The sequence below is a fragment of the Hyposmocoma kahamanoa genome, unplaced genomic scaffold (assembly GCF_003589595.1).
Source record: "Hyposmocoma kahamanoa isolate Upper Pololo Valley unplaced genomic scaffold, ASM358959v1 94, whole genome shotgun sequence".
NCBI lineage: Eukaryota > Metazoa > Arthropoda > Insecta > Lepidoptera > Cosmopterigidae > Hyposmocoma > Hyposmocoma kahamanoa.
Genome location: NW_020654878.1, coordinates 8,050,898 through 8,076,214, shown reverse-complemented (window position 1 = coordinate 8,076,214; position 25,317 = coordinate 8,050,898). Strand labels below are relative to the sequence as shown.

Here is a 25,317-nt window from a genome sequence, read left to right as displayed (position 1 = left end):
CAATTTTATAGACAGACAATTTTTTTCACTTCTACTTAGTTTACTTAGGGTCGTATTCCAGAACTCTACTCAATACTCAAGTCAGGACATGAGTATTGCAGTGAGCACTGAAAATCATACTCAAGTCCTTGCCATTAGGGTCGTATTTCCAGTGCTTGAAATCATACACTAGTCCAGACTTGAACATTAAGTAGAGTTCTGGAATATGACCCTTAAACTACTAAAAAAAACACAACAAGAGCAGACACTAAATCACACAGCTTGGAATGAAATGTGACTAAGTAGATTAGTACTAAAATAGGAAAATTGGCGAAATGCAAGTAAAAAAAAATAGTCAACATTTTCGAAATAATTTAAGGTTATCACTCGAAATAGCTTTTTAGTTTTTTGACATTATAAAGAAAGTAAGATCAAGGTTCTGCAGAATGTTCACTATTCTTTTTTATTGGTTCGCGATAATGTGATTTGGCGTCACGATTACGTGGCTGTGGAGGTTCACCGAGCGTGTTGCGGAAATGCGGAGACGGCTGATTTCACTTTCATTTATCAGTGTGGAATCCAACATCCGCAGCTTACTTGTTTAGTTCCCACACCGGTGTTGTTATATGTGTTTCCTATAATTGTGACCAGAGATAGTTTGAAAGCATTAGATTGATCGAGTTTCCATTACATTGTATACTTTAAGAATGTGATACTTGGTATTGCATAACTATCCTATAACTAACACTATTATAACCTATAACTATTTATAACTTCAGTTGAGGTCTATAGTTGCAACTATATTATGGTAGTCTACCTTCCAAACTTATTCTTTCGAAAGTCTAGCGCCACGTAGGTACTTCGTCCATTTTAAGTGTAAGTAGTCGTCTGCACTAGTTTGTCGCATGTTATTGAGTGCTGTATTGAGTGACTGAGTGCAGCAGCACACCGCGCGGGCGCACCACTAGTCGTGCGTTAGCGCAGCGGTGGGGCGCCACTGGAGCTCAGCATTAAGGTTTTGGCTTGAAGAGAAAGTGTGCGAGGTGGTGGCCGAAGACCTCGCGACGGCGCACTCGGGGGCTCCGTGCGGCCGCGGCCGACACTCGGCCGGCGATCGTTTGCGAAATAATGCCATTGAAGCTCCCTCGCCGAATTCGTCAGTGAACGCGCCGCGTGCGGAGATGCCGCGCAAATAAATAGTAGTTAACTCCCTTTACTGTCAACGTCTCTCGACCCCACGACAATGCACCAATGGAATTTTGTGATAATTATTTACGTGGTCCTCGGTTTGAATTTAGTTTTTGCAAGGGAATTAAGTTCATCGGATGTCGCTGCGCTTGATAATCATGTGAGTAGTCCGTAGTAATTAATTTGAGAACACAAACGGCAGTGCTCTATATCAGCTGTGACCAGTCATATCAGTCAGAGAGCACGTTCGCGCTGCAGAGACGGTGCATTGACTTCGGACGAGCACTTTTACTTTCCGCTACGCGAACCACTTCTTGTGTGTAGTTATCAATAGTTAATGACAGGAATTGGAATATTGTAATCGTAGTCGCGTATTAATCAGTAAAAGTAATCAAATCTGTTAAACAGGTATCATTGCAAATCTTTAATGATGGATTACATTCATAATTAACATGTTTTGTTGCTCAGTACATACATATATAGATTAATTGAATTATTCAGTGTAAAATATTGATGTCATTTGTACTGGTTAATGTTGCATTCTATGTCGTAAAACAAAGTTTTAACATACAGTTGAAAATAATTTATACCTATGAGCACCCACAGACTTCTTCAGGTGTTCTCCAAGTCTAATGACTGAAAATGTTTTAAAATTAGAGGTGCATCCTGTCATAACTGTGATTTTTTCATCTTTAGTATTTAACTAATGTGTGTCAGTTAATTCTATATTAGGCATTATACATTTTCGTTAAGAATCTTCCGTAGGAAAAGCCACGCCAAGCCAAGAAGGCAAAGGACTAGATAGATCACGCTATAAAGAGACAACCTGAGACCGTGATGACCCCTCACGCAATTGCTTCCTCAAGAGTGTCGACGTAAAGACGGGACTCGTAAAATATGGCATGATGATGCGTGGTTCAAGGCTTGTGTTACAAGATTCAAGATGCGTAGATAAATTTAGGGTAGTGCATTAATTCAGACGTGAAATAAGCTCATTAGAAAATAACTAGGTTCTGCAAATAAAGTAGGAACTTTGGGTACTTTCATTTTATATCAAAGTAAATGCGCTTGTAGGCCATATCTTTAAGAAAATTCTGCTAGTCTTAAGACTAGCAGAATTTTCTTAAAGGTGCGTTTGCCTCGGAACTTTATTAGTGTCGACAATTATAGATCGTATTTCAAGTTACTGCTCGTAGTGGTAGCGTCTCTTCTTAATCGCTTCCTCACTGCTGAGGATCGTGACTCCACTTCATCCTGCCAACCATTTGCTTCCATCGGTTGCGCTCAGTCGCATAATATAGTGCGGCGCTGAGAGGTAACTCCAGTTCTCGGAGATCTGATCCGACCACCCTTTGGGACTTCGGCCCCTAGGTCTCTTAAGTGGTAGTTTAGAAGCGTTGAAAATCCGTCCGTACAAATAATAATAATTATGTACCTAAGTTTAAATCATTATTTAATAAATTTTTGGTATTGGATGAACTTTATACGTAACAAGTGAGTTAAAACCGCGGAAATGTAACATTACTTTCGCCAGTCGGTGAATAATTATTATATAACTTTTTAAATGGACGGAAATCAGTATTCATTTATAACTTTAAGTACATTGAAGTAATTTTTTCGTACAGTTTTTAACATTGCAAAAATATACGAATTGAGGCTTTTTATTACTGTGAATAGTATAAATGTTATTATGTATCATTGCATATTCATAAATTGGGAACTTAAAAGTAGGCAAACGAGTGTTTCATGTTTACACAACGAATATCCGGTTCCGATACATTTGTTCCAGGCTATAGCCACTTTATTACTCCAACTCATCACGCCACGTGATCACAAGGCTTATATAATTTGTAACACATAATTTCTTACAAGGTATATAATTGTAGTTTGATTTTGGACATACTTAGTTGCACCACGAAAGTATGCAAGAAATTAGGATCTGCCATTTATCATCATCATCATCAAATCTATTTATATATATCCCACTGCTGGGCACGGTCTCCTCTCGATCGAGGGTCATAGTCCTAATAGGCCGAATACGTTTTCCCAAGGGTTGTAAACTTTCTTCGACGTGCAAGTTTCATCATGATGTTCTCCTTCACAGAGAAGCTCATGGTTTTTCAAATTAAATTTCACACATAAATTCCGAAAAACTCATAGGTGCGAGCCGGAATTCGAACTCAGGGCGTCTGAGAGGTGGTAGGTCATACCATTAGGCTACCACGGCTGCCATTTATCATCAGGCTCTAAAATAATAATCCTTAGCTGGTTGTTGTAAAGTCACTTAGTACTATGTTGCTTTGCGTTAATTGATTGATTTTAGCAGTAAATGTAAATATGTAAATAAAATGCAATATTTATTGTCTTGCCGTACAAGCAGTTAAATTGTTAGGTTTTAGTAGGTAACTAATTACATCGACACTCCGTTGTTTTAGGTACATGTAAGTGTAACTATGGTAAAGGCAGTTCCACTCCACTGTAGAATTTTGTTTATTATTAGCGTATTTAAAAATATGGTTTAGGGTTACACATGGTGCCGCGGCCGTTATTTGCTAATGCGGCGCCGCAATAGTTAGGGCGCATTTAGTCGACACGAATTTCATTCAGATGCCATTAATGTGCATGAAGGCTTGGTAACTGGGCGGTCGCCGCGCGGCGGCCGCGCGAAAACTTTCGCTTCGTGTACCAGGGCGCTTACGGTGTCATACCGTAACACCAGACTGGTGCATATGTAGCCCATATTTTGTCATATACTAAATTTGTAGAGAATTGCTGCAACTCTCGCCGCCGCCACCACCGCCACTGTATCAAGTAACGTCCCACTAGTTCTGTTTTACAGTTTCGTTAACAGAACTGCTGGCATTTTTCTTCCCATTCGGTCTGTTAACAGGTGGGATTTACGATTCCTAGTAGTTCTGTCGGTTCTGTCCGATTATTCCCACTAGTTCTGTTGTACAGTTCTGTTAACAGTGATGAGTGTATGAAAGTGTGTATACAAATGCAAGGGCGTCTATGAATGCGGTGCCGCTGTTGTTACGTTGCCGTGTGTAATTAGCCCTAGTCCGTTTTTTTGCGATTCCATCTCTTATGTAATCACAAAATATCCACATAATCATTTATAGTTGCGTGGCACCATCATTTGACTTTCATACATTTACTACGTGCGTCATACGTAATGATTAAATACGTCGTGAAAGGCCTGTAATTATACTTTGGAAAGTAGATTACTTATTGACCTTACAAAAGCCACTGACAAGCAATAAAAGCCAATTCACACTATAAATTGTAATCATTCGAAAGGATTTATATGTATAGCGTATCGATCAATTAAGTCTTAATTTTAAAGGTCCGAGATAAAACCTCCAATGTGTACCTACCTATTTGCTTTGCAGACTTTGAAACATATTACCATTAATATAATACAAACAAGGCGTATTTAAGTAATTGTTACAGAAAATATTTCGGTACTTGTTATATGTAAGTAACAATATAATTTTGATGTCCACTTTGGATATCATTTATTAGATAACATCACATAAGTTGCTCTGATCACAAAGTAAACCACTTGTGTTATGGTAATGGGAAACAATGACTATACAACAAACATCCAGACCCGAGACAATATAGAAAAGTTAGTTTCTACATTGATCGGGCCAGGAATCGATCCTGGGACCCCAGATCTCTGTTGCTATTTGGCGATACCATGAAAATCGGTGCAAGCCACACAACTACGTAGGTTGTCGTTTATTACAACAATGATACTAAATTAAACAAATATACATTATTGTAGCTTAACACGAATTTATTAATAACTTGTAGGTAAATGTTTAACAGCAATTGTCACATAGTGCGCCCTGACGGCAATGAACTTCAGACGAAGCGACTCATTCCATGACCCATGGTCACTTGCGAAAACTTGAAACGGGGTCATGAACAGTTTTGAATCACGATGAGTTGATGGTCTTCTAGAAATTAATACTTTTTTTATTCGAATAACCTTGCTTTAATTAGGTTAAATGTCACTGAAATCCGTTCAGTTGAAAACATAAATTATCGCAACCTAGTTTTAGTGTGAAAAAACGACGCTTTCAAACAATTTATTATATTTATGTGTGAATTTTGGAACGTGTAATATTTAGTGAAAGAAAATTTCAATAAAAATCAAAACTAAATAAAAATACAAAATATTTATTTTCAGAGAAAATAAGTCCATAAGCTTGTTAGTTTCACAACTTAATACCTATGTTAGTAAGAAATAGAAAAGATAAAATGCAAAAATTTGATCTATCGAGATACACTTTTTCGAATGTGTAGTTCGTATCGACTGAAAATTACCTTGTCAGTGCGGTCGGGAATCATTTTAAGGATACCGTTGGTGCTCCCCCGTATACGACGTATTATTGATGCAGTCTTTTTGCGTAGCATGGCATAAAAATCGTCTACGTTCGTGACCACGAACATGTCTGTAGCCTCAACAGTGCCCTAAAGACATTAAGCAACTATCTTTTATAATTTTTACGTAGCTTCAAGAGTTCGTCCTGGGAAGTACTGTTACCTTACCTATTTCTGTCGCCAAGCAGTTTGTGAGCATTACTGCGTTCCGGTTTTGAAGGGCAAGGATGTTGGTGAAATTACAGGCACATGGGACTAGTCAACTTATTTATGCCTCAGGGTGACGGGTGCAGTGGCAGTGCCCTTCAGAGTTGTGTGATTTAAACCATAAACAACAGCGAGCCTTAAAGTCCGATATATTGCAGTATTTCCTTGGTAATTGAGGGTCGTAGATGCCATTCCCATAGCCAACTTTTGTTTTAAGAAACAAGTTTTTTTTATGTGGTAAATATTTCGATACCTCTCACGTAAGTTATTGTAAGTCAAAATACCATTCTTTGCTCTTTAACTTAAATACATTTCCTTTTTTATGTATGATAAACGTACTATAATCAAAAGTAAAGAAATCACTTAAAGTCGTCACCAAATAAGAGGCCACATTTGACAGCTAAAGAAGGCGATAGTATGTAACTTTGAAAGCGATCAACGAAACAATAAACACACAATTATTAGCATAATTGAGTTTAAAAAAAAACGTACATTTCATGGAAATATTATATAACATGACAAAACATATTTGAAGTACTGTTTTCGCGTGATTACAATATAAAATGCAATTTTGAGTTACTCCGAAACGGCCTGAAAACAGTTACGTCCTAAAGCTATTTTTTTTTAAAATAATGGTGTTGTAAGCAATTAATGGCCGAATTTTACCGAGTCACTACGGTTTCTCGGAAAAAATATTGCTTATTTAAATATTAAAACAAAAACGTATAAAAACAGGTGTATTTTAAATAATTATGTATATAACATCTCTGCACCACACCTATTGAAAATAAATTTATAATTTATCAAATTTATAAGAGCCCCGTACTGCTAGCCAGATTTGTATTTCCTTTTATATTTTGCAAATATTGAATTGTCAACACTGATACCAATTCAGCGGCACCCGGAGTCCGCGCCCGCGCACCGCGCAGTCTTTCGCCATCTTGGAAGTTGACTATGCGCTATTATTTTTTATATATTTTTCGTGTGACTCGGCTTTGCTTTAGGACTGTTCCTGTTTTCTAAATTATGAACATTGTTTGAGATTGTTTGTTGTTGACATCAACTTTTAACTAGTTGCCAGCCGAATAATTGAAAATTCATGAAATCCTTGGTTTCTTGGTAATTTAACCTTTTTATGTAGTTTATCGATGAACATACTTATTTACACTAAATTCTCGCAATAAACCATTACATATACGAATATTATAAAATCAAAATTAAAAGAATTGGATACAATTCATCGGAATGTGGAACAATTTTACGAAAATGAGAGAAATTGCTACAGAATTGAAAGGAATTCTGTAAATGAATTGCTTTTACCAGAATTGCACGATTTGGTCTTTTAGGCCGCCAAAACAACAATGAACCGAAAAATAATGTAAACAATTACAATCTCATATAATTTTGAATCGATTTCTCGTGAAAATCGCATAATGTGATTACCGATATGATTAGTCCACATCCCTATTCGCGTCACGATGAAAAGTGTCAAATCTGGCCTCTTATTTGGTGACGACTATAGTGTTATATTTACTTTCAAACATGGAACCTATAATATACGTAAAAAAGGATATGTTTAAGTTAAAAAGCAAGAAATGGTATTTTAACTTGCAACAAGTTACGTGAGAGGTATCGATTTTTACCACTATACGTAAAGAATTTGAAAATGCAGTAACGGTTAATCGATTATTGAAGATTAAAAATGTGGTAAATAATTACTTAACCTTTATTTTATAAAAGGTTAAAGCTCGGAATGCAGTTTACTGTTATGACCAGACACTTCGCTAACCCCCAGAAGCACGACTTGTTCGTCATAATGCTTGGTAAAAGGAATTTGTTCTGGATTGTTACTCAAGTTTTAGAGTATCTAAAACGAAGCTTTAAGTGCCTTCTTCTCTTCAAAGAAATGGCGTAACACTTTTTAAGTTTTACTCGTTTGGGTCAATATAGCATAACTGTTAGATTATGGTTTCCCAAACATTTTGGTTGCCCACCGCCACAAAACATAAATGAAAACACGTATTTTTTATATACAAAAAATCACAAGGAAAAAAAATACAGTTATGTACTGTATATAGATACTTCAGGATTTATTTGCAAATACGGCAGAACCCCGTGGACAGCATCAATGCCCCCAATTGCTTCCGAGGTTCCTACCGCCCTCCTAAGACTCTACAGCGCCCACCAGGGAGCAGTAGGAACCTCTTTGGGAAACTATGTGTCAGATGGTACAAATTTGGTTTCGTCCACGTGTTTTTCCAACCTTAGCCCCATTAGTTACAATGATATAATACGTTAGCTAACTCTGCAACGGTACTGCTCACCGCGTGTTTCGTCATTTTGTTACGTCACGAGGGAAAGTACAATCGCATGTTAAATATTGTGCTATATGGGTCATGGCATTGTCGCAGCATGGCACACTCTACCTACACAACCTTATACGGTACAATATTATGTATTATGCTGAATAAGTGCAGTGACAACGAGTGAGTATTTACCGTTCAATACAGCAGAATAAGTACGACGCTCACACATCTCGTGATTAAATCAGTTCACGTTTGTAATGAAATTAAACTGGGTACTAAAATTGTAATTGTTAATCCGCCGCAAATCGTGCTCTATAAACTGCAATTGGTATTTTAATTTGCACGTGTACGTGGATGTTTTAGTGCAACATATACTAATTAACTAAAACCATGAGTACTATAAAATTTTAACTTGAAATCATTATGGTTTTTTTTCTCATAACCCCGCACTAGGGAAACCCTGTATCGCGAGTGTATTATATGAGTCTAGTGTAAATTTTGAATAAATCCTCTTGTTTGGCCAAATGAACCGTATCGTAGGTCAGGAATTAAAAGAGCAATAGAACGAACGAATAATTAATTTTCCTAGATTATGTAGGCACAAGGGAAAACTCAGTATTATTTTCATGCTTTCTCTCGTTTTAATGAAGCGCTTTAAAAGTCTTACCTCATCTACTATCTAACTTTTAATTTGGGTGAATCGAGAAAGTATACAATCAAATTGTAACGGTAGCAACAAAAATAATACAGTAATGCGGCACTGCTGAGATTGTGAAAGCAACATTGACATTACAGGCCAATCAGTTCCATTGCGCAATCGTAATCATTGGTGCGCCTGCGCCGCGAAAGTGATCTTGTCTACGAACGGTAAACAAAACTTACGTAAGGGTGAAGCAAATGCATTTCCGACAATGCTGAGTTACCTGTTATGATCATACATTGTTATCATACGTTGATTTATAATATCTAGTAGAATGCTTGTTTGCAACGATAGGCATATGAAATTTACCTGCTTGTTACGAACAGTAATTGATGCTTGTGTTTTTACATGCGTGTAATCTACAAAGAATCTTTTTCTTATCGTATCGATGGCATACATTACAATGCTTGCCATCATGGTGAAAGGATTTAACAATTAGCGTAAAGTTCTCTTCCATTGTTGCCCAGGGTCCGCCTGACGTACAGGAAAAGAATGGTGCATCGTGTAAGGAGGCTCCTTTTGTGCACCCCTGTAATTGGAATGATATGACTTTTAGTTCTATAACTGAGAAAAAAAGACTGTTCAACTCTATATAGCTTACCATCACGCGCACGACTTGGTCGTTCCGTCACTTGATGTTATAAAAAATATATAGCAAATCTAACAAATTGATGCTTCAATTTTACACCCGCGCGCGATTTTAAGCAGCGATGCTAACGCGATGCCAGCGTGCGACTGCATCGATACACTTGGGATTTATAGGCGATTGCACCGATGCAATCGCGCGTTTGTATCGATGCAATCGCGCGTTTGTATCGATGCAATTGCGCGTTTGTAGCGTGATTCCATATCACGTGTTTCACGAACGCGCGTCTGCATCGCTGCTAAATGACGGCGTGTGTAACCACTCTTAGGGGTTACTTTAAAAATTAATTCAGGTGTTTTTGTTTCAATTGAAGAATATTATCACATTGAGTTTTAGGTTAACCGACTTAGTCAATATAGTGCTATAAGTCTATTATTAACAATAGCGTCAATCCATATCATGCAGAAATGATAATAAACAGTATTCCTCATTAGTAGGAAACGTACTTAATATCATATTGTGTACAGCTATTTTATGACTACGGATTATATTTCTCCCCGGTTTTATAAAGAGTATAAGTAAGTTCTAAGGTACGTTGAAAGTATTGTTGGACTTTTGTGCTTTTGAAGCATCCTACTTTACTCGGAGAATTGCATAATACTTATTTTAAGTTTTAAAAGTTGACGAGCGACATTCCTAAAATGGCGCAACGTTACATCACATACAGCTGACTGGTTTTTTTTTGTTTATTTACTAGCTATTTTTCGCTGCATGCAGCCATATATTATAATTTCTTGTTTTATTTTTACATTCTTGTATTCTTATAGCGTAGGTGGTTCCTGGTGATCGCGGCACAAAATGTTTTAAAAATAAAAAATGTTCTTGTAACCGTCAAGGATGTCCTACAAATTCAAAATTTCTTTATTTCTTGTAAGTAAATTACACTTGAAATCATCGAACTGATTAAACAGTACTACTCAATCCTTAGACAGATTCACCTGAAACGAACGAGCAAGAAAGTTGCTCTTTGTAAATAGATATTTATTCACGGGTACAAACGATCTAAAAGATATCGATTATGACGATCACTCTTAAGGCCGTTGGCCGTTACCATCCAAATACGCAAAAGCCGTATAATAAATTCTTCTTAAACTTCTTAAATGGCAAAATTTGAGCATCAACAGAATTTCTACTATATTTTTCTATTATTTAGAAACGCAAACATTGCCACTTAATATAAATAGTACCTATATATAAATAAAATATATCTTGAGAAATATATTCTGAAAGAAATATTGCAAAAATATTTTGTTTTATGAAACTAAACTACAGGTCCAACAAGTTTAGCGACACACCTGTTCAAAGCAGTTACAGTGCTACTCAGAGCTCTAAATCGCAAAGATCCGAGGGACACTGCCGCTGCGCCTATCACCTTGAGACATAAGTTGACAAGTCTCATGTTCCTGTAAATTTCACCAGCACTCTAACCCTTCGAAACTGGAACGCAGTAATACTCGCATTATTGCTAGGCGGCAGAAATTATTTTGAATTAGATTAGATAGCAGTACTTCCCTGGACGAACTCTTTCACAAGGACCTTTATTGCTACTAGAGTGTACAAATGTTTATTGACAATAAGCAACCCTTTCTTACTCATTCTTCTCAAGAGAATCAGCCTGTCTGACGACTAGTGGAATTTAAGCAATCAATATCGAATGTTACTTACTTACTTAGGGAATAAAGACGTTAGAATTTTAAAAAGTCTCTAAGAAGAAATATGTACGAGTTTTTACTTAATGATTGGCCCGTTAATTTCCAGGTGTCATCAGGTAACAGATCCCAGCGGTTCCTGTTTGATGCAATATTCGGACTGGAGGTGCCTATCCTGGAAGAGCAGAGTGTCGAAGAGGATGATGATGACTCCACAGTCAGACGGTGCTCGTGTGGTAAGTACACTATTGCACTAGTGACTCAATTTGGGGTAATGTTTTTGAATATTTAGTTTGTAATAAAAATAATTCGTAGCGTGTAACGGTATATTCCGTGTTCGACCACCGTCCGTAGAACACAATATCGTAATATTATTTTATTATTAGGGCTGTCGTTGAAATATCTAGATTTTTTTTGGTTTCTGTCACCAAGATTCGAATATAGGGACACCATGGACACCAAAGTGCCTTTGATTACAATAAGAAAAGATTACAGATAGCTTTATTATACAATCAATCTATATTTTTGACGACCTCGGTGGCTTAACGGTCTGCACTTTGGGCGCTGGATGCGGAGGCCTCGGGTTCGATTCCCGGTAGGTCCAGTTTGGGAGATGAACTGTTCTAAATGGGTTCTGGTCTGGGTGTTCTAGAAAGTGTCCCAGAATGAGTTCCATTGCTCTGGTACTCATAGTACAGGGAATTTTCTAGTTTGAGACCAGGCAATTGCTGTGGTTGACTGGTACATTATTATGTAGTTCTGAAGAAGGAAGGAGAATTGGTATATTTTAGGACCTGGAATCGTATTCAAGCAATTAACGGTTCGTTAGTGTTGAAATTAGCAAAGATTGACGACACGCTTATAAAATTGTACCAGTTGGGTTTTATTAAAAAAGTAGCGTTGTTTTCATTTGTATCAAATATTCAAACATATGTAATAGGGTATTTGACAGAAATCGAATGCTTCCATTAGCACGTAGGCACATCAATGAAGAAATATAAAAATGTAATTTAGGCGCGTTGAAAAGTAAAATACTACAGGCATTAAAAATCAGGCGTTAGAAAGAAAGGGGAACTCATTGGTGATGTCACTACCGAAATGGCGACGTAGTGGCTACGTATGAATGATCGTTTTGCTAAAATGGAATAGACCATCCCACCGTTGCTTTTAACCATAATATCTCTGGTGTTCGTTGAGATATCGAAAAACGAATTTCAGTAATTTTCGGATTTATCAGCATGGTTAAGCGAATTGATAAAAGCAATAAATAATTTTTAAATTCAAAATGTCTCTTTTACTTGATGTTAAACCATGTTGTCAATTTTACAATTTTTTTACTAATTGCAAGTGGTATTTACTTGAAATTGTTTGATACATTTAGTTTTAAGGTGTTCCTAGCTACGTTATTAAGATTGGAACAATGTAATCAAATGTTGGTAAATTTATAAACAAAACGTCGAGTCAAATACCCTATTGTAATATTGTGTAATAAAATAATATTAAGCGGTGAAGTACGTAGTTTTTGGTGGAATCCTTATAATGTGAAGCACAATTTTGTTCATACAATGATTCAGGTATAGGAAAAAGCATGAAAATAGTATTTAGACAGCAATTGTTAATAATGTTCATTCACGTTAAATTTTTAGAGTGCGGCAGAGCAAACCCACTGCCAAGAAAGATTGGTAAGTTACACATTGTGTACAGCACTATATATACAACACCGAATGGTACCTATGGTTACCTAATAATGTACCTAATTTTTGTATTTCTAATATTATATAAATGTAGATACTGTAGTTGTGTAACTATTAGCTGTATGTAGTTAGATCTTTTTAATTGCATGATACATGGACGTACATAGTTAAGCATGAATATTTGTCTTGTTATTTGCATCTTATGCGATTTTCTCCTTAAGTTACTGACGTGATGTTTTGTAATAGGTACCTATTTGTTACTTAATTGCACGGCGTCTATAAAACGTACTTTCGTCCCCTGCCTAGATGTAACACTTTTTGTAGATACTTAGTTTTTGAACCATGGTTACAAACTAAAATCTGATAGTATACGTTTTCACCACTATCATCATATTCAGCACACATCAACCCACTGCTGGGTATAGGCATCTTCTTTATTGAGTCAATTTTTACGGTCCTTAATACAGGGTTAATTTTAAAACTAACAATCTCGCAGGACTATATTATTAACATCACAAAAAACAACTTTGGTTCCATGACTTTTTACGAAACAATAAATTTACCAAAAATAAACTTTTAAGTTTTTATCTGTACTATCTGACACTTTAGATCTTTATAATAAGTTGCATCGTCAATGCATCGGACTGATGTTTTCCTTAACAACCTCAAATGGCCTTGGGTGATTCCGCATAACAGCGATAGTGTTGAATCAATCATTTTGGAAAAAATATAAAGTGAAATTGAGGTTATACACTGATTACTATATGGTGTGAAAACACGATTCCTAAAAATTTCACTATAGAAAAAAGACACAAACTGACTTCGAAATTTTACGAGAAAACCGCTGTATTTAATAGGTACTTTACATACACCAATGATTTATTTTTATATTAACTGAACTAAATAGAAGACGTATATCATACGACGTATCTTCATTTTTCAAATGACTTTAATTTCATTTGTAAAAAATACATTCCGAAATAAAGTCTGACCGAGGCAAAATGAACCGTGTTAGTACGGGAAAAATTTTAATTTGAGTTATAATAATATCTTTGTTCAAAAACACACCTTAGCCTTATATATAGTACAGAGAATAAATTTACTGATTAGAAACGTAGAAAAAATAAAATAAAACAAACAGGTAGAAAAGGCGTAACAAAACTAAGGACTCTGACTCGACAAATGTCTGTGTCTTAGGAGTGTTCAGTTAGGTTGGATCGAAAATATGCGCCTCTATTTAAAATTTAAAAGTACAAAAATGAGTCTGAGCGATCGTGGTTATACATTTTTAGTGATAGTTATGAAGTAAAACATAAAAAGTAATAGGCATAAGTAGGTGTGTATGTATGCTGAGCTGAAGTAGTCTAGACTCTAAACGCTTCCTTTTGTTGTGGCGCAGAGTTATAACGGTTTAAAAGATCTATTGAAATATTTCTATTTTGTACAAAAGTAAAATCGGATTAATTAAAAAGTTATGGAACAAAAGTTGTTTATGATGTTAGTAATATAGTCCTGTGAGATTGTTAATAATTTACAAATAACTCCGTATATTTATCGGTATATGTTTTACTTTTTATATGCAATGAAGTCTGTTTCAAAATTTTCACTTATCTTTTTTCTCAACGAAGATGGCAATCAACTTTTCACATTGATCGCAGCAAATACAACAAAGCATTTAAATGGTTAACAAGAAATAACGAATGCAATGAAACTAATAGCCCTGGATGCTGAACAGGTATGATTAGTAATTTGCGTAAAAAAGATTCCGCGGCATTGTTGGCTGTGCAATGAACCATGGAAGCGGTGAAAGTGGAGATTCCGTGGCTTCCACCGACTACCCTGTTAACTATCTCATGCTATTTATCTACGTACTTTTGTTAACCGTTTGTATACGGATATTGTTGACATTAAATGCTGGGTTAACGTTCTAGATACCATCAGAATTTTCACAAAATGTTGACTGTGTAGTGAAACATATGTACATGAATTCAAATACTGTCGTAACACAAAATTGTGGAATTGAGAAAAGACGATTTGAAAGTTCAAAAAATTATCAACTGAATGAAATCAATAAATATATGTTTTCGTTTATAAATGGACAGTTAAATATTATGTATAAATAAAAATAATCACATTAATCCCAATAAAATACATTAAGTATTCAGTTTTATTTTTAATTTTTAAATCGTATTTTTCTAATTCCACAAATCTGAGTTACGACAGAATTTGGTTTCAAAAGGGAATCAGATTCTTTTTAAAAAATGTTTATTGCTATTCCCCTCCTTCAACTGCTGTTATGTAAATATGTATTATGGAGTTTTTTCATTGAATTAGATGTACATCATATTTACGTAGATTGTAATATTTGTGTACAATCCACACAAATAATGTTGAACTAACAATACTTAAAACCTGTGTAATTTGTGTTCCGTATTTTGCATTTTATCCTTTGTTGTCTACTGTAAATAACTGTATTCGGTAACTGTTTATAAACAACAGAGGTAATTCTAGTAAAATCCAAAGTTAGCAATGTTATTTCTGTGAACGAATGTTGAAGATTCGATTTCATTTAAGTAACTGCGCTAAAACGAACTAATGACAAAAAATAAATTGTGAAAGTAACATAGCAAATACTATTCCTATAAAATATTATTGACTGTAATACTATTAAATAAAAGTTAACTTTCCTGTCATCAGTATTTCTAGACATAACTTGCAGCAATGTAAACGCGTAATTCTGAGGGTGTATTTTCAAAAAAATTATCTCGTAAAAACATTGGCATTTTCAAAAATAAGATTTTAATTAGTTATATGTTCAGTCTGCTAAATTATTCGTAACAATTACAACGTCCTATTTTGAAATTTAAAAAGTATTCACACAGGTAGGTATGTCATGTTGTTTTCATCACCTTTAAATTACTTAGTTTCAAAATTGCTAAGCTACAGAATTACTTATAATAATATTCCGAAATAGGCTTGCTAACTGCTGGTTGATTAACTATGTAAAACGTTTAAACATGTCGTTAAATTTTAATACGATATTCAGGAAAACAACTAACGACTTCCGTCAAGAAAATGATTTACTAGTTTCCAAGAATTACCCGGACTGTCCCTAAGTTGTTTACGTAGACAACGTAACGAGACGAAGGTTTTCCGTGGGTGAATAAACTTGACTTTCTCGCAGAGTGCGGAGGGGCTAACCAGGAGAACCGCATTGTGGGAGGCATGCCGGCGGGGGCTAACCGATACCCGTGGATGGCCAGGATAGTATATGATGGACAGTTCCATTGCGGCGCTTCCGTCTTGACTAAGGAGTATGTGTTGACTGCTGCTCATTGTGTCAGGAAGTAAGTATTATTTATAGTATTAACAATTTATATATTATAATTATTAACACAAAGACGAACACTGTAGAAAAAAAAATGCTTCGATCCGGCTGGATTTAAACCGACGTCTAACAAACGCCATATGCCAACTAAGCCACGGAATGAACTAGCGGACTTTTTAGAAGTAGCGCCATCTATAAGAAATCTATGAAAGTATTTCGTCACAGAGTTAGGCACCTTTACAGCTACCAGCCCTGGCTAGAGATGTTGCTATTCACTGTAATTAAGTGTTTTGTTGAATGTCACGATGTTTAACCACCATGATATTCAATTATTTTTATGAAATTACTCCACTACTTTGTAATAAACAAAGATCGAACACTAAGAAAAAATTACTTTGATTCGGCTGGATTCGAAACAACGTCTTCCAGCAAACCGCGCCAGACGCTATGCCAACTAAGCCACGAAACGAACTTGCTATGTGCTTGGTGCAGATCTTTGATTTTGGTTTTTAACGGCTTTACAATATTTATATTTAAAAGAATTTTATAAAATAGGCAAATTTACTGTTCCTTGCAGATTACATGCTTGGTAAATGTATGTACCTATGTTAGTTATTTTAAAATTTTGTGTGCAGTGCGGTTTTGGACAACGTCGTTTTCAGTCGTGGATGGATGTACGAACGGTACCGTTTGCAATGAAATCGTTGTATGACATCCGGTATGCTTTGATCCAAAAATAAAATAAAGTTATTATGGAATTCTCTAAAAGATTACATGCTTTCAAATGAACTATAGACACGAACTGTCAAGAAATTTTTATTTTTAGAGCGGTGCCTTAAATATAGTTTATTGTTTATGGACTAATATCCAGGGTTCCGCCACTCGCTCAAACGCGATAACTGCCTACCGCCCTCTGAGTGTATCGCAAACAGCGCAAGCGCTCAGACAAGTCTTTAATTTACATTACAATCCTTGTACAACCTCAGCATTCGGTTCCGCACGACTGTACATGGCGGGCAACGTTATTTTTACCTCTCTGAGCGCGTGTTTATGTTCCTTTTTCCTCGTAGTGAGCGCCTGGTTTCATTAGTTAGATTTATTAGGCTATTATCTGATCTTTTCGATTTTGTATGACACTCTCATATATGCATATATGCATCCGTTACGTTGTAAATATTAAGTAATCTGTGCCTATTCCTATTTGCAACGACTCAACGAGCACTTGTAAAGGTTTATATAAATCTGCTGGAGAGCCATACACACAAGGAATCTCAACTTTATCTAATCCCTTCTTGATTACAGATTAAAACGCACGAAAATTCGAGTCATCCTTGGTGATCACGACCAAACGATTACGTCCGAGAGCGCAGCGATTATGCGAGCTGTCACTTCCATAGTGCGACATCGCAACTTCGACGCCGACTCATATAACAACGATATAGCTCTCTTAAGACTACGCAAACCAATTACGTTTTCTAAGATCGTCAAACCTGTCTGTTTGCCATCTGCCAGTAAGTTACTTTTTGCATCAGAATATCATGAAGTCTATTGTTATAATAAATAAATATGTTTTAAATATTAGACAACGTTGCTTTGATCAAAATAAGAAGCACATATTATGAAAATCGGAAACAACGACGATACCACAAACACCCAAACCCGATACAGCATGAAAAGTTAGTTTTTCTCCCTTAACCCGTGGAAGCGTGCGAGGCCCATAACCCGAAGGATTGAGGACACGAAATTAGAAACAGACCTGGGACTGTGAATTGATTTATTTGTACCATGCACAATATACTACTACTAATGCGAAATCAATCCGTGCGGTAGGTTTTGTCACATAGAAATCAGTAAGAATCAATACCACAGATCCCTTTTTATTTCGTTAAAAGAATTGAAAATTACCGCTCGGAATCGTAAATGAATCAAATGACGATGCAGCAGCAGCTGTACTGAACGAAATTTGTTGCACTAGGTAAGATCCAGAGTGTGAGATCTCGGCGAGACGTCCCAATTCCCTGATGAATTATTTGGCCTCCGTACCCCAAATCCCCACAGTCTCCACTGTGGCACAAAATTGTACATCGGTTCCAAGGCACTGTACTTGGTATTTTTTGGTTTTGCCACATATTCATTAGCTAACCCAGCGGATTTGATGGTATGACTTTAAGTTTGGGTCGTGTATATAAAAAATAAGCGTCATTAGTACGTGAAAGTATTATATATTTTAGCTTTATGTGTATTTAACATAATGAACACAGTAATATTGAGCATCAATAGAAAGAAATGATATTGATATATTGATTACCTTACAATCATATGTAATGCATTATTCATTGAGTGTATTTATTGTTTCGTGAACTATGGCATACGTTAGTGGCGAATTCGATGAAAGAGAAAAATTCTCAAAATAGAAGTCATATCGGAGAATATTTCAACATAAATTTGGTTCCGCAAGAACGGTTATGCAAGAATTAACATTATTAAAATAATTAACGAATACCCAAAATATCACAGACAATCATTAAAACAATTATTCCAAAAACAAAAACACGCATTAACATTCGCTAAATTTAATTTCAAAAAAATAATTAACGTTCAGGTTAAAAGTACGCGTAACCGAAAAGCATGTATGAAATCACAGATGTTTATTAATGAGTCGAAAGATGGAAAGAAAGCTGTTATCTCTGTCTACCTCGATGGGAAATGGGAATGAAGTATATGTATTAATGTATAAATTATAAGACAACACACAAGCGGCATCTTTCCCATAGAGTGGAGACGTCTACCTTTCTCGCTTGTACCTGTGCAGTGGTAATCAGTCTGACTCGATTTTATTCGAGTTCACTTGCCATATAAATGGACTTAATTGAAACGATACTATTTCTAGTTGGTTTCTGTAAAATTAAAGAGGCAGTTACTCTGTAGGCAATATTTTACTATAGCAAAGAAACTCGATGATGGGCAGTTTACGTCGTCGCACAAAACAGTCAGGCGTTTTGTATGGGTGATTAGATTCCTAAACGAAATAATCGTTTAGTATCATATTAAGCCTCGATTAACCAATATCTTAATGCAAGCCAACGGGAATCGGCTTATATGAACTCTTCGTCACTGGTATATTAGGGACTGGTATATCTGGCAAGATTTGAATGTTTCTTATGTACTTTCGCAAGCCGAAAATGTTAGCACCTCTTTCTCATACTCTGCAAAGTAACCTAAATCTTAGTAGTAAATCTGCTATAAATTTCAGGCGCCGATCCTGCCGGTAAAGAGGGTATTGTGGTGGGGTGGGGCAGAACATCTGAAGGCGGTCAGTTACCAGCGATAGTGCAGGAGGTGCGCGTGCCAATCCTCTCGCTGACCCAGTGCAGAGGCATGAAGTACCGCGCTTCCAGAATTACGAATAATATGGTACGTAATCTTTTGTATCTACTTATGATATTTACTTTACTTTTTATGAGTTTTCTCGTCAGTCGTTGTCACACAGGCACATGGGACTTGTCAATTTGTGTCTTAGGGTGCATGGCGCAGTGGCAGTGTCCCTCAGATCTTTACGATTTAAAGCTCTGAGTGGCACTGCAACTGCTGTGGACAGGCGTGTCACTTAACATCAGGCACACGACTTGTACATCATTTCATTTCACTTGGTAAAATAAATTATAAATGTTTTTTTAAAAAAACCGACCTCAAAAGTTCGTGGAAGTACATATATTTGCTAAGTTTTATTGAAATCGGTTATTGGAAAGTGCGCGAAACCGGATTCATCAGAGGATGAAACTAGAGAGTTTGCCACCCTTAGAAGTGGAATATTTTCTTCAACTTTAAATGGGACCAATAGTGAGGAACCCTCTTTCCAACAAAAAAGAATCATCAAATCGTTTGACAAATACTGGAGTAATCACAATATACACACCAAAAAAAAAAACAGTCGAATTAAAAATCTTCTCCTTTTTTTGAATTTGCTTAAAAAAAATTAAGTAATAATAATACGTACGAGAACCAACAAACTTAAATAAGGACCCATCTGGCGCGTAGCTCCTTTACAAATTTTTATACAATTTCTAGAAGCGCAGCACCACAGTCAATCCAGTTGCAGTTACAGCTGAAGTGATGTCCGTGCTTACTTTTTGCTTAACAACGATAATACAATATCAAATTGGAGACGTTTTGCGTATTTATTTTAAGGCCTATATACAAGAAATGTTGTAAACTCTGAAAAATATATTTCGTTGTAAAAGTAGAGAATTGGAAGAACAATAACATAGTTATTTATTAATGTGCCTAATTGCGATTTTCAGCTATGCGCTGGCCGGGCGTCCACAGATTCCTGTCAGGGTGACAGTGGTGGACCGCTACTAATTCAACAGGGAGACAAATACCAAATTGTTGGTAAGTAAGACAGCAATGACAGACGGTGGTATTAAAAATGTTGGTTTTTATAACAGCCAGTGCGAACTTTGGCAGTAACTCGAACCTCTTCTGCATGGTTAAAACACGGGTACAGTAAAGAAATATGATTTCTAATATCTTATTAATTGCCGCGCATACGGTACTATGTCAATTTAGAACACGTGACGTCATTGCTAGGTAAACAAACTGGACAACGTGCATTTGCCACTTGCGAGAAACTTACATACGTGTTGATGACTTCTGTTCTTATTCCATTTCTAGTCAGCCGCAGGTATCTGTAAAGGTACCTGTCTGAGCGGAGAAAAAATTTCACAGATTTCTCACAGATGGTGCTACGGCAAAAAAGTCGGTAAAAAACCTAAATCAAAGATATGCAACAAGCACATAAACAAATTTATAAGGTTTGCTGTTCGTTCCTTAGGTAGCTAAGTTGAGAGAGTGTCAGGCACGGTATGCTAAAGGCGCTGGTTCGAATTCAGCCAGAGCGAAGGAATATTTCATAATTTACGATCTTGGTATTAATAATTATAGCAAACTAGTGGAGTAATTTCTTAAAAAATAATTGAATATCAGGTAGTAAAACATCATGATGCTCAATAAACTTAATATTACTACTATTCTCAATCCAACATTTTTTCAGTTTTAGTTAAAATGTGATTATATGGAGAAAGAACACAAGATAACATGCTAACTGTGAATTCAGTGTTGTTTTTATCTACGTCTTGTTTCTTTGTTTACCTAGGTTCTGGTATTTACGCTTGCGCTTTCTTTTGTTACCGCACAGTGCTATCACCGTACAGAGCGATCTATTTAAAAATATTTTGATTTTTGTACGAAAGTACTATTTGATGAATTATTAAAAGTCATTCAATCAAGTCAACAAAAGTTCTTCTTTGTGATGTTAGTAATATAGTCCTGAGAGGTTGTTATTTTACAAATAATCTGGAGTATGGACATTATTATTTTATAAATATATTTTAGATTTTTGTTCGATTGCCTGTTATGACGTAAGTGCAGGAAAGAATATATTTATACAGACGGAACTTATTTTTATTTTCTTTCAGGTATTGTATCGTGGGGTGTAGGTTGCGGCCGACCCGGCTACCCAGGAGTGTACACTAGGATCACGCGGTATCTAACTTGGTTGAGAGCAAATTTGCGAGATTCATGTCTATGTTCTAATTAAATTTGACTGTAATTGTTTGTCGAAAATACTAGTACGATTCTCTTGACGACGACGTCACTTGCAGGATTTGTGCATGTGGTATCGTAACTATATTATAATTTTTCGACTTTTTTAAAATTGTTTAATATCTAATATAAAAGGTGCTAAGTATATGCAAAATAATTGCAAACTTTTGCCTGAAATATTCAATTATAATGAGATCAGTTATAAAATGTAACACTGTAATATGAAGACCGACAAAATCCTCAAATAAGGTAAACGAACTTAATTTTCTATAACTTTTTTACATTCGGCAAAGAAAATGAAATAATAATTGTCATTTATACGAATACAGTTACGAATTTATCAATCTTGACACGTTGAATTTTAAAGCGTTCTAAATCGTATGTATATGCGTGATAGAGTTGAGTTTAAATCCTAAAGGTCAGGCTTGACGAATCTTCACTGTAGTACTTACTTAGTTTAATAATTTACTTGGCAATTGCCAATAAGTGTCATACCACATCGTTTTGTTAGCAGTTTTGACATAAAACCAAAATTACAAAATACTCGATAGATTATTAAATTACTTTAGTAAGTTTTTATTATTATCTTTATATGTAGTCATTTTTATTATTTGTGGCTTTTGCGGGCCGCTGCTTTATGCGTAAGAAATCCAATTAAGCATTTTTGTTTCCAATATTAACGCTTCATTTAGAGAATTATTCACTTTTACACATAACGTTTCTTTTTAACAAAAATATGAATATATAATATTCATGGTTATAATTTTGTTAAGGTACCTTAAAAATCTTTTTTCACCTAGTAATATTTTTTGATATCGATCTTTCTCTGTCTTTCAAATTATACGCATGAAAATATTAGTAGACATTCTACGTTTGTTTGTAGTTTTAAGCTTCATAAATCTATTATTAGGAAAGGACCTTTTTTTAGTTATTAAGAACGACATTTTGTTTGTAAATTTATTTTGTATTGGTCAGGCCGGTGGTGCAGATTACCATTAGTTAATAATTAAGACGAAATATGACTACCTAAGTGTTCATTTGATTCAATTGTACATATTTTAAATTAATTTTAAGTTGAATTGTATGGATTAGTTCCATCGCTTAATCATTGTTCATTTGTTAAATGGGAGTTGCAAATGAAACTTAATTTGAGATACTGTTCTGAATCACATTTTCAGACTGTTGGAAGTGCGAGAATTATCAATTAGTTTTTGGAAATTATCAGACATTTTCTTATACTACTTACATAATACCATCATCATTGTATTATAAGCCTATTGATTGCCTTTTTGTATAAGAATCATCCTATATTTTTTCAATACTGGTGACATGTTCTTCAATTCATCAGTTAAGTATTTCCATGAGGCATTCTTCCAATCAATGCCATTTCTCCTTCCACCTGTATTTGTATGAAATTTTGCATTAATTTTCATCTATCCATCCATTTCTTTTTGCATGAACTTGTACATCGATTTTCATCTATCAACATCTATTATGTTGCATTGTTATCTTATGCAACCATTTATATTGAACTTCATATTTATTTATGATTACAAGTGACGGAACAAACAGTCTTGAACAACACGCCTGTTCATAGCAGTTGCAGTGCCTCAGAAATCGAAAAGATCTGAGGGGATTTGTCACTGCGTCTGTTACCGAGAGACATAACAAAAAAATGAATAGGCATTGTTTAGGTGTGTATTATACGTCGATGACCTCATCGTCGCTTTCTATCAGGTTGAGATGGAGGTCAAATGCACTTTTTTTATATAACTTTATATTAAAAAATTCTTACTGTTGTAGATACTGTCTTACTGCAATTTGGTATACATCGTAGCATTTTTATTATCAGTATTTTTTATTGTTTACTGTATATAGCAATTATTTGCCCTCTTTAATAAAGTTTACATTCCATATTCATAGCATAACTTACTAATTTACTAGACGTACTAATTTATTTTCAATTTATTCTTTCTTATTAACGTTAGTTTTTTTTAAATTTAAATAACAATACTAGTTAGGTTTAAAAAACAGATTAAGAAAATCAACGCTCTTTAGGCTGTACCTGTGATCCTCTCACGTTAAATTTGTTTAATTATGTATTTTAATGTTAGTTGTTATATTTGTAGTTTGTAGGTGACAATACTGTTGTGGTCATTTCTAAACCATATTCTCAGGTTTTTAGGCCTCTAACTTTTGTCGTCAATGTCCATGTAGCAATGCTTTTCACAAGAAACGGTCATTCTTGGTTCATATTTGATATACTTATTAATATGTTCTTCTAAAATAAAAATTCTTTATTTCATAGGTAAGCAAATTATATTTGAAATTATCACGTTGATAAAACATCACTTCTCACTCATAAGGCAGATTTCCCTGAGAAGAATGAGCATGAAACTCTAGGGGTTGCTCTTTTGTAAACAGATATTTATTTGCATTTTATCACATATATTCTAGTTGTTTAATGTACATTTAATATTTGGAGAGTTCTAATTACCAGAGGTAATATTTAATTAATAATTTAATAGGTACTATAGTAGACAGACACTATTGTTGTTTCAATACGTATAATTAGTATATAAGGAAAGTAATAAAAGCTAGTTTGGTAAAACCTGTGAAATCAGTTGTAAGAAATTGTATGCTACAGAAACGCCACCAAGAATGATTGTCAGATGATAAAATTCATAAGTTTCTTTTTTCCCTATTTTTTCTTTACATACGATTGTGGTCTACCTTTGTTAATACGTTTGTAAGTTTTGTTTTCGTACGGTACTATTTTGTTACTAAATGTGTAAATATGAATAAATCATAAAAAATATGTAAGTACTAGTTAGAGTTCGTATTACTATTGTGTTTAATTTCTTAGGCGTTTTAATGAAAATGTAATTTTTTATCTAAATAATTTTTGAGATTTGTAAAAACAGAATTATTTAATAGCGTCGTACCAAAAAGGTCCTAATTTATTTTTATATAATTCTCGTGGAATTGTCGATTTGCTTCTATAACCTATGTTAATGTGACATGGTGCTGATTAAATTTTTTTAAATTAATCTTTCTTTTTTCCTTTATCTCTACACTTTTTAAACTAATGTCAAACATGTCAGAGAATCTTATTACATTAGGTTTAGTTGCCTTATTTACGTTGCATTAATTAAGTGCCAGTTTTCCGTCTAGTTGGTATTAAAAAATACCATTTATTTCTTATTTGACAACCTCTGTGATAGAACGTACACTGGTTTTCATCGCTATCTCTGAGGTTCCAGGTTGACCCGGGTCAATGCAAAAATTATCTTTTCTGCATTGGGTCGGGTCTGAGTGTTTGTGGTATTGTCGTTGTTTCTTTTTTTTACTTTGGGATCAGAGCAACGTATACACAATATCTCGTCTAATATTTATGTTTATTTATTTACCATTTCTGCGACGAGTATCCTAAATTTACACTTTTTAATCAGTTATCTGTAATGAAAATGTGAATTTCAAAATTGTCCACTTCCAAGCGGTGTACAGGCAATACAAGTAATAACCTATGGAAATGGTGAAACAGAATTTCTTCAACATATATTATACATCACACTAAACACATGAAGGCTAACTTAACATATAACATTTGCATGTAAGGCGGTA

The 25,317-nt window shown here is 35.0% G+C and overlaps 1 protein-coding gene and 1 long non-coding RNA gene across 3 annotated transcripts; one reads left to right on the top strand and one right to left on the bottom strand.

Annotated features, from left to right (window-relative positions):
- The first annotated feature begins 1,017 nt into the window (after positions 1–1,017).
- On the top strand, positions 1,018–24,690 carry LOC113237872 (trypsin-1-like). 2 transcript variants are annotated; one of them, XM_026474571.1, is made up of 8 exons: positions 1,018–1,327; positions 11,177–11,303; positions 12,714–12,749; positions 15,946–16,108; positions 17,392–17,600; positions 19,343–19,503; positions 20,391–20,481; positions 21,567–24,690. In XM_026474571.1, exons 1-8 carry the CDS (start codon positions 1,223–1,225, stop codon positions 21,686–21,688), a joined length of 1,014 nt encoding a protein of 337 aa, XP_026330356.1. In that variant the 5' UTR covers positions 1,018–1,222; the 3' UTR covers positions 21,689–24,690. The 2 variants fall into 2 exon arrangements, with proteins under 2 accessions (XP_026330356.1, XP_026330357.1); XM_026474572.1 differs by lacking the exon at positions 12,714–12,749.
- LOC113237875 lies at positions 4,783–8,447 on the bottom strand. Its single transcript, XR_003311070.1, has 3 exons — positions 8,265–8,447; positions 5,503–5,649; positions 4,783–5,132 (listed from the first exon to the last, which is right to left on the bottom strand). It is a non-coding gene; the product is annotated as an uncharacterized LOC113237875 (long non-coding RNA).
- Positions 24,691–25,317: the final 627 nt, after the last annotated feature.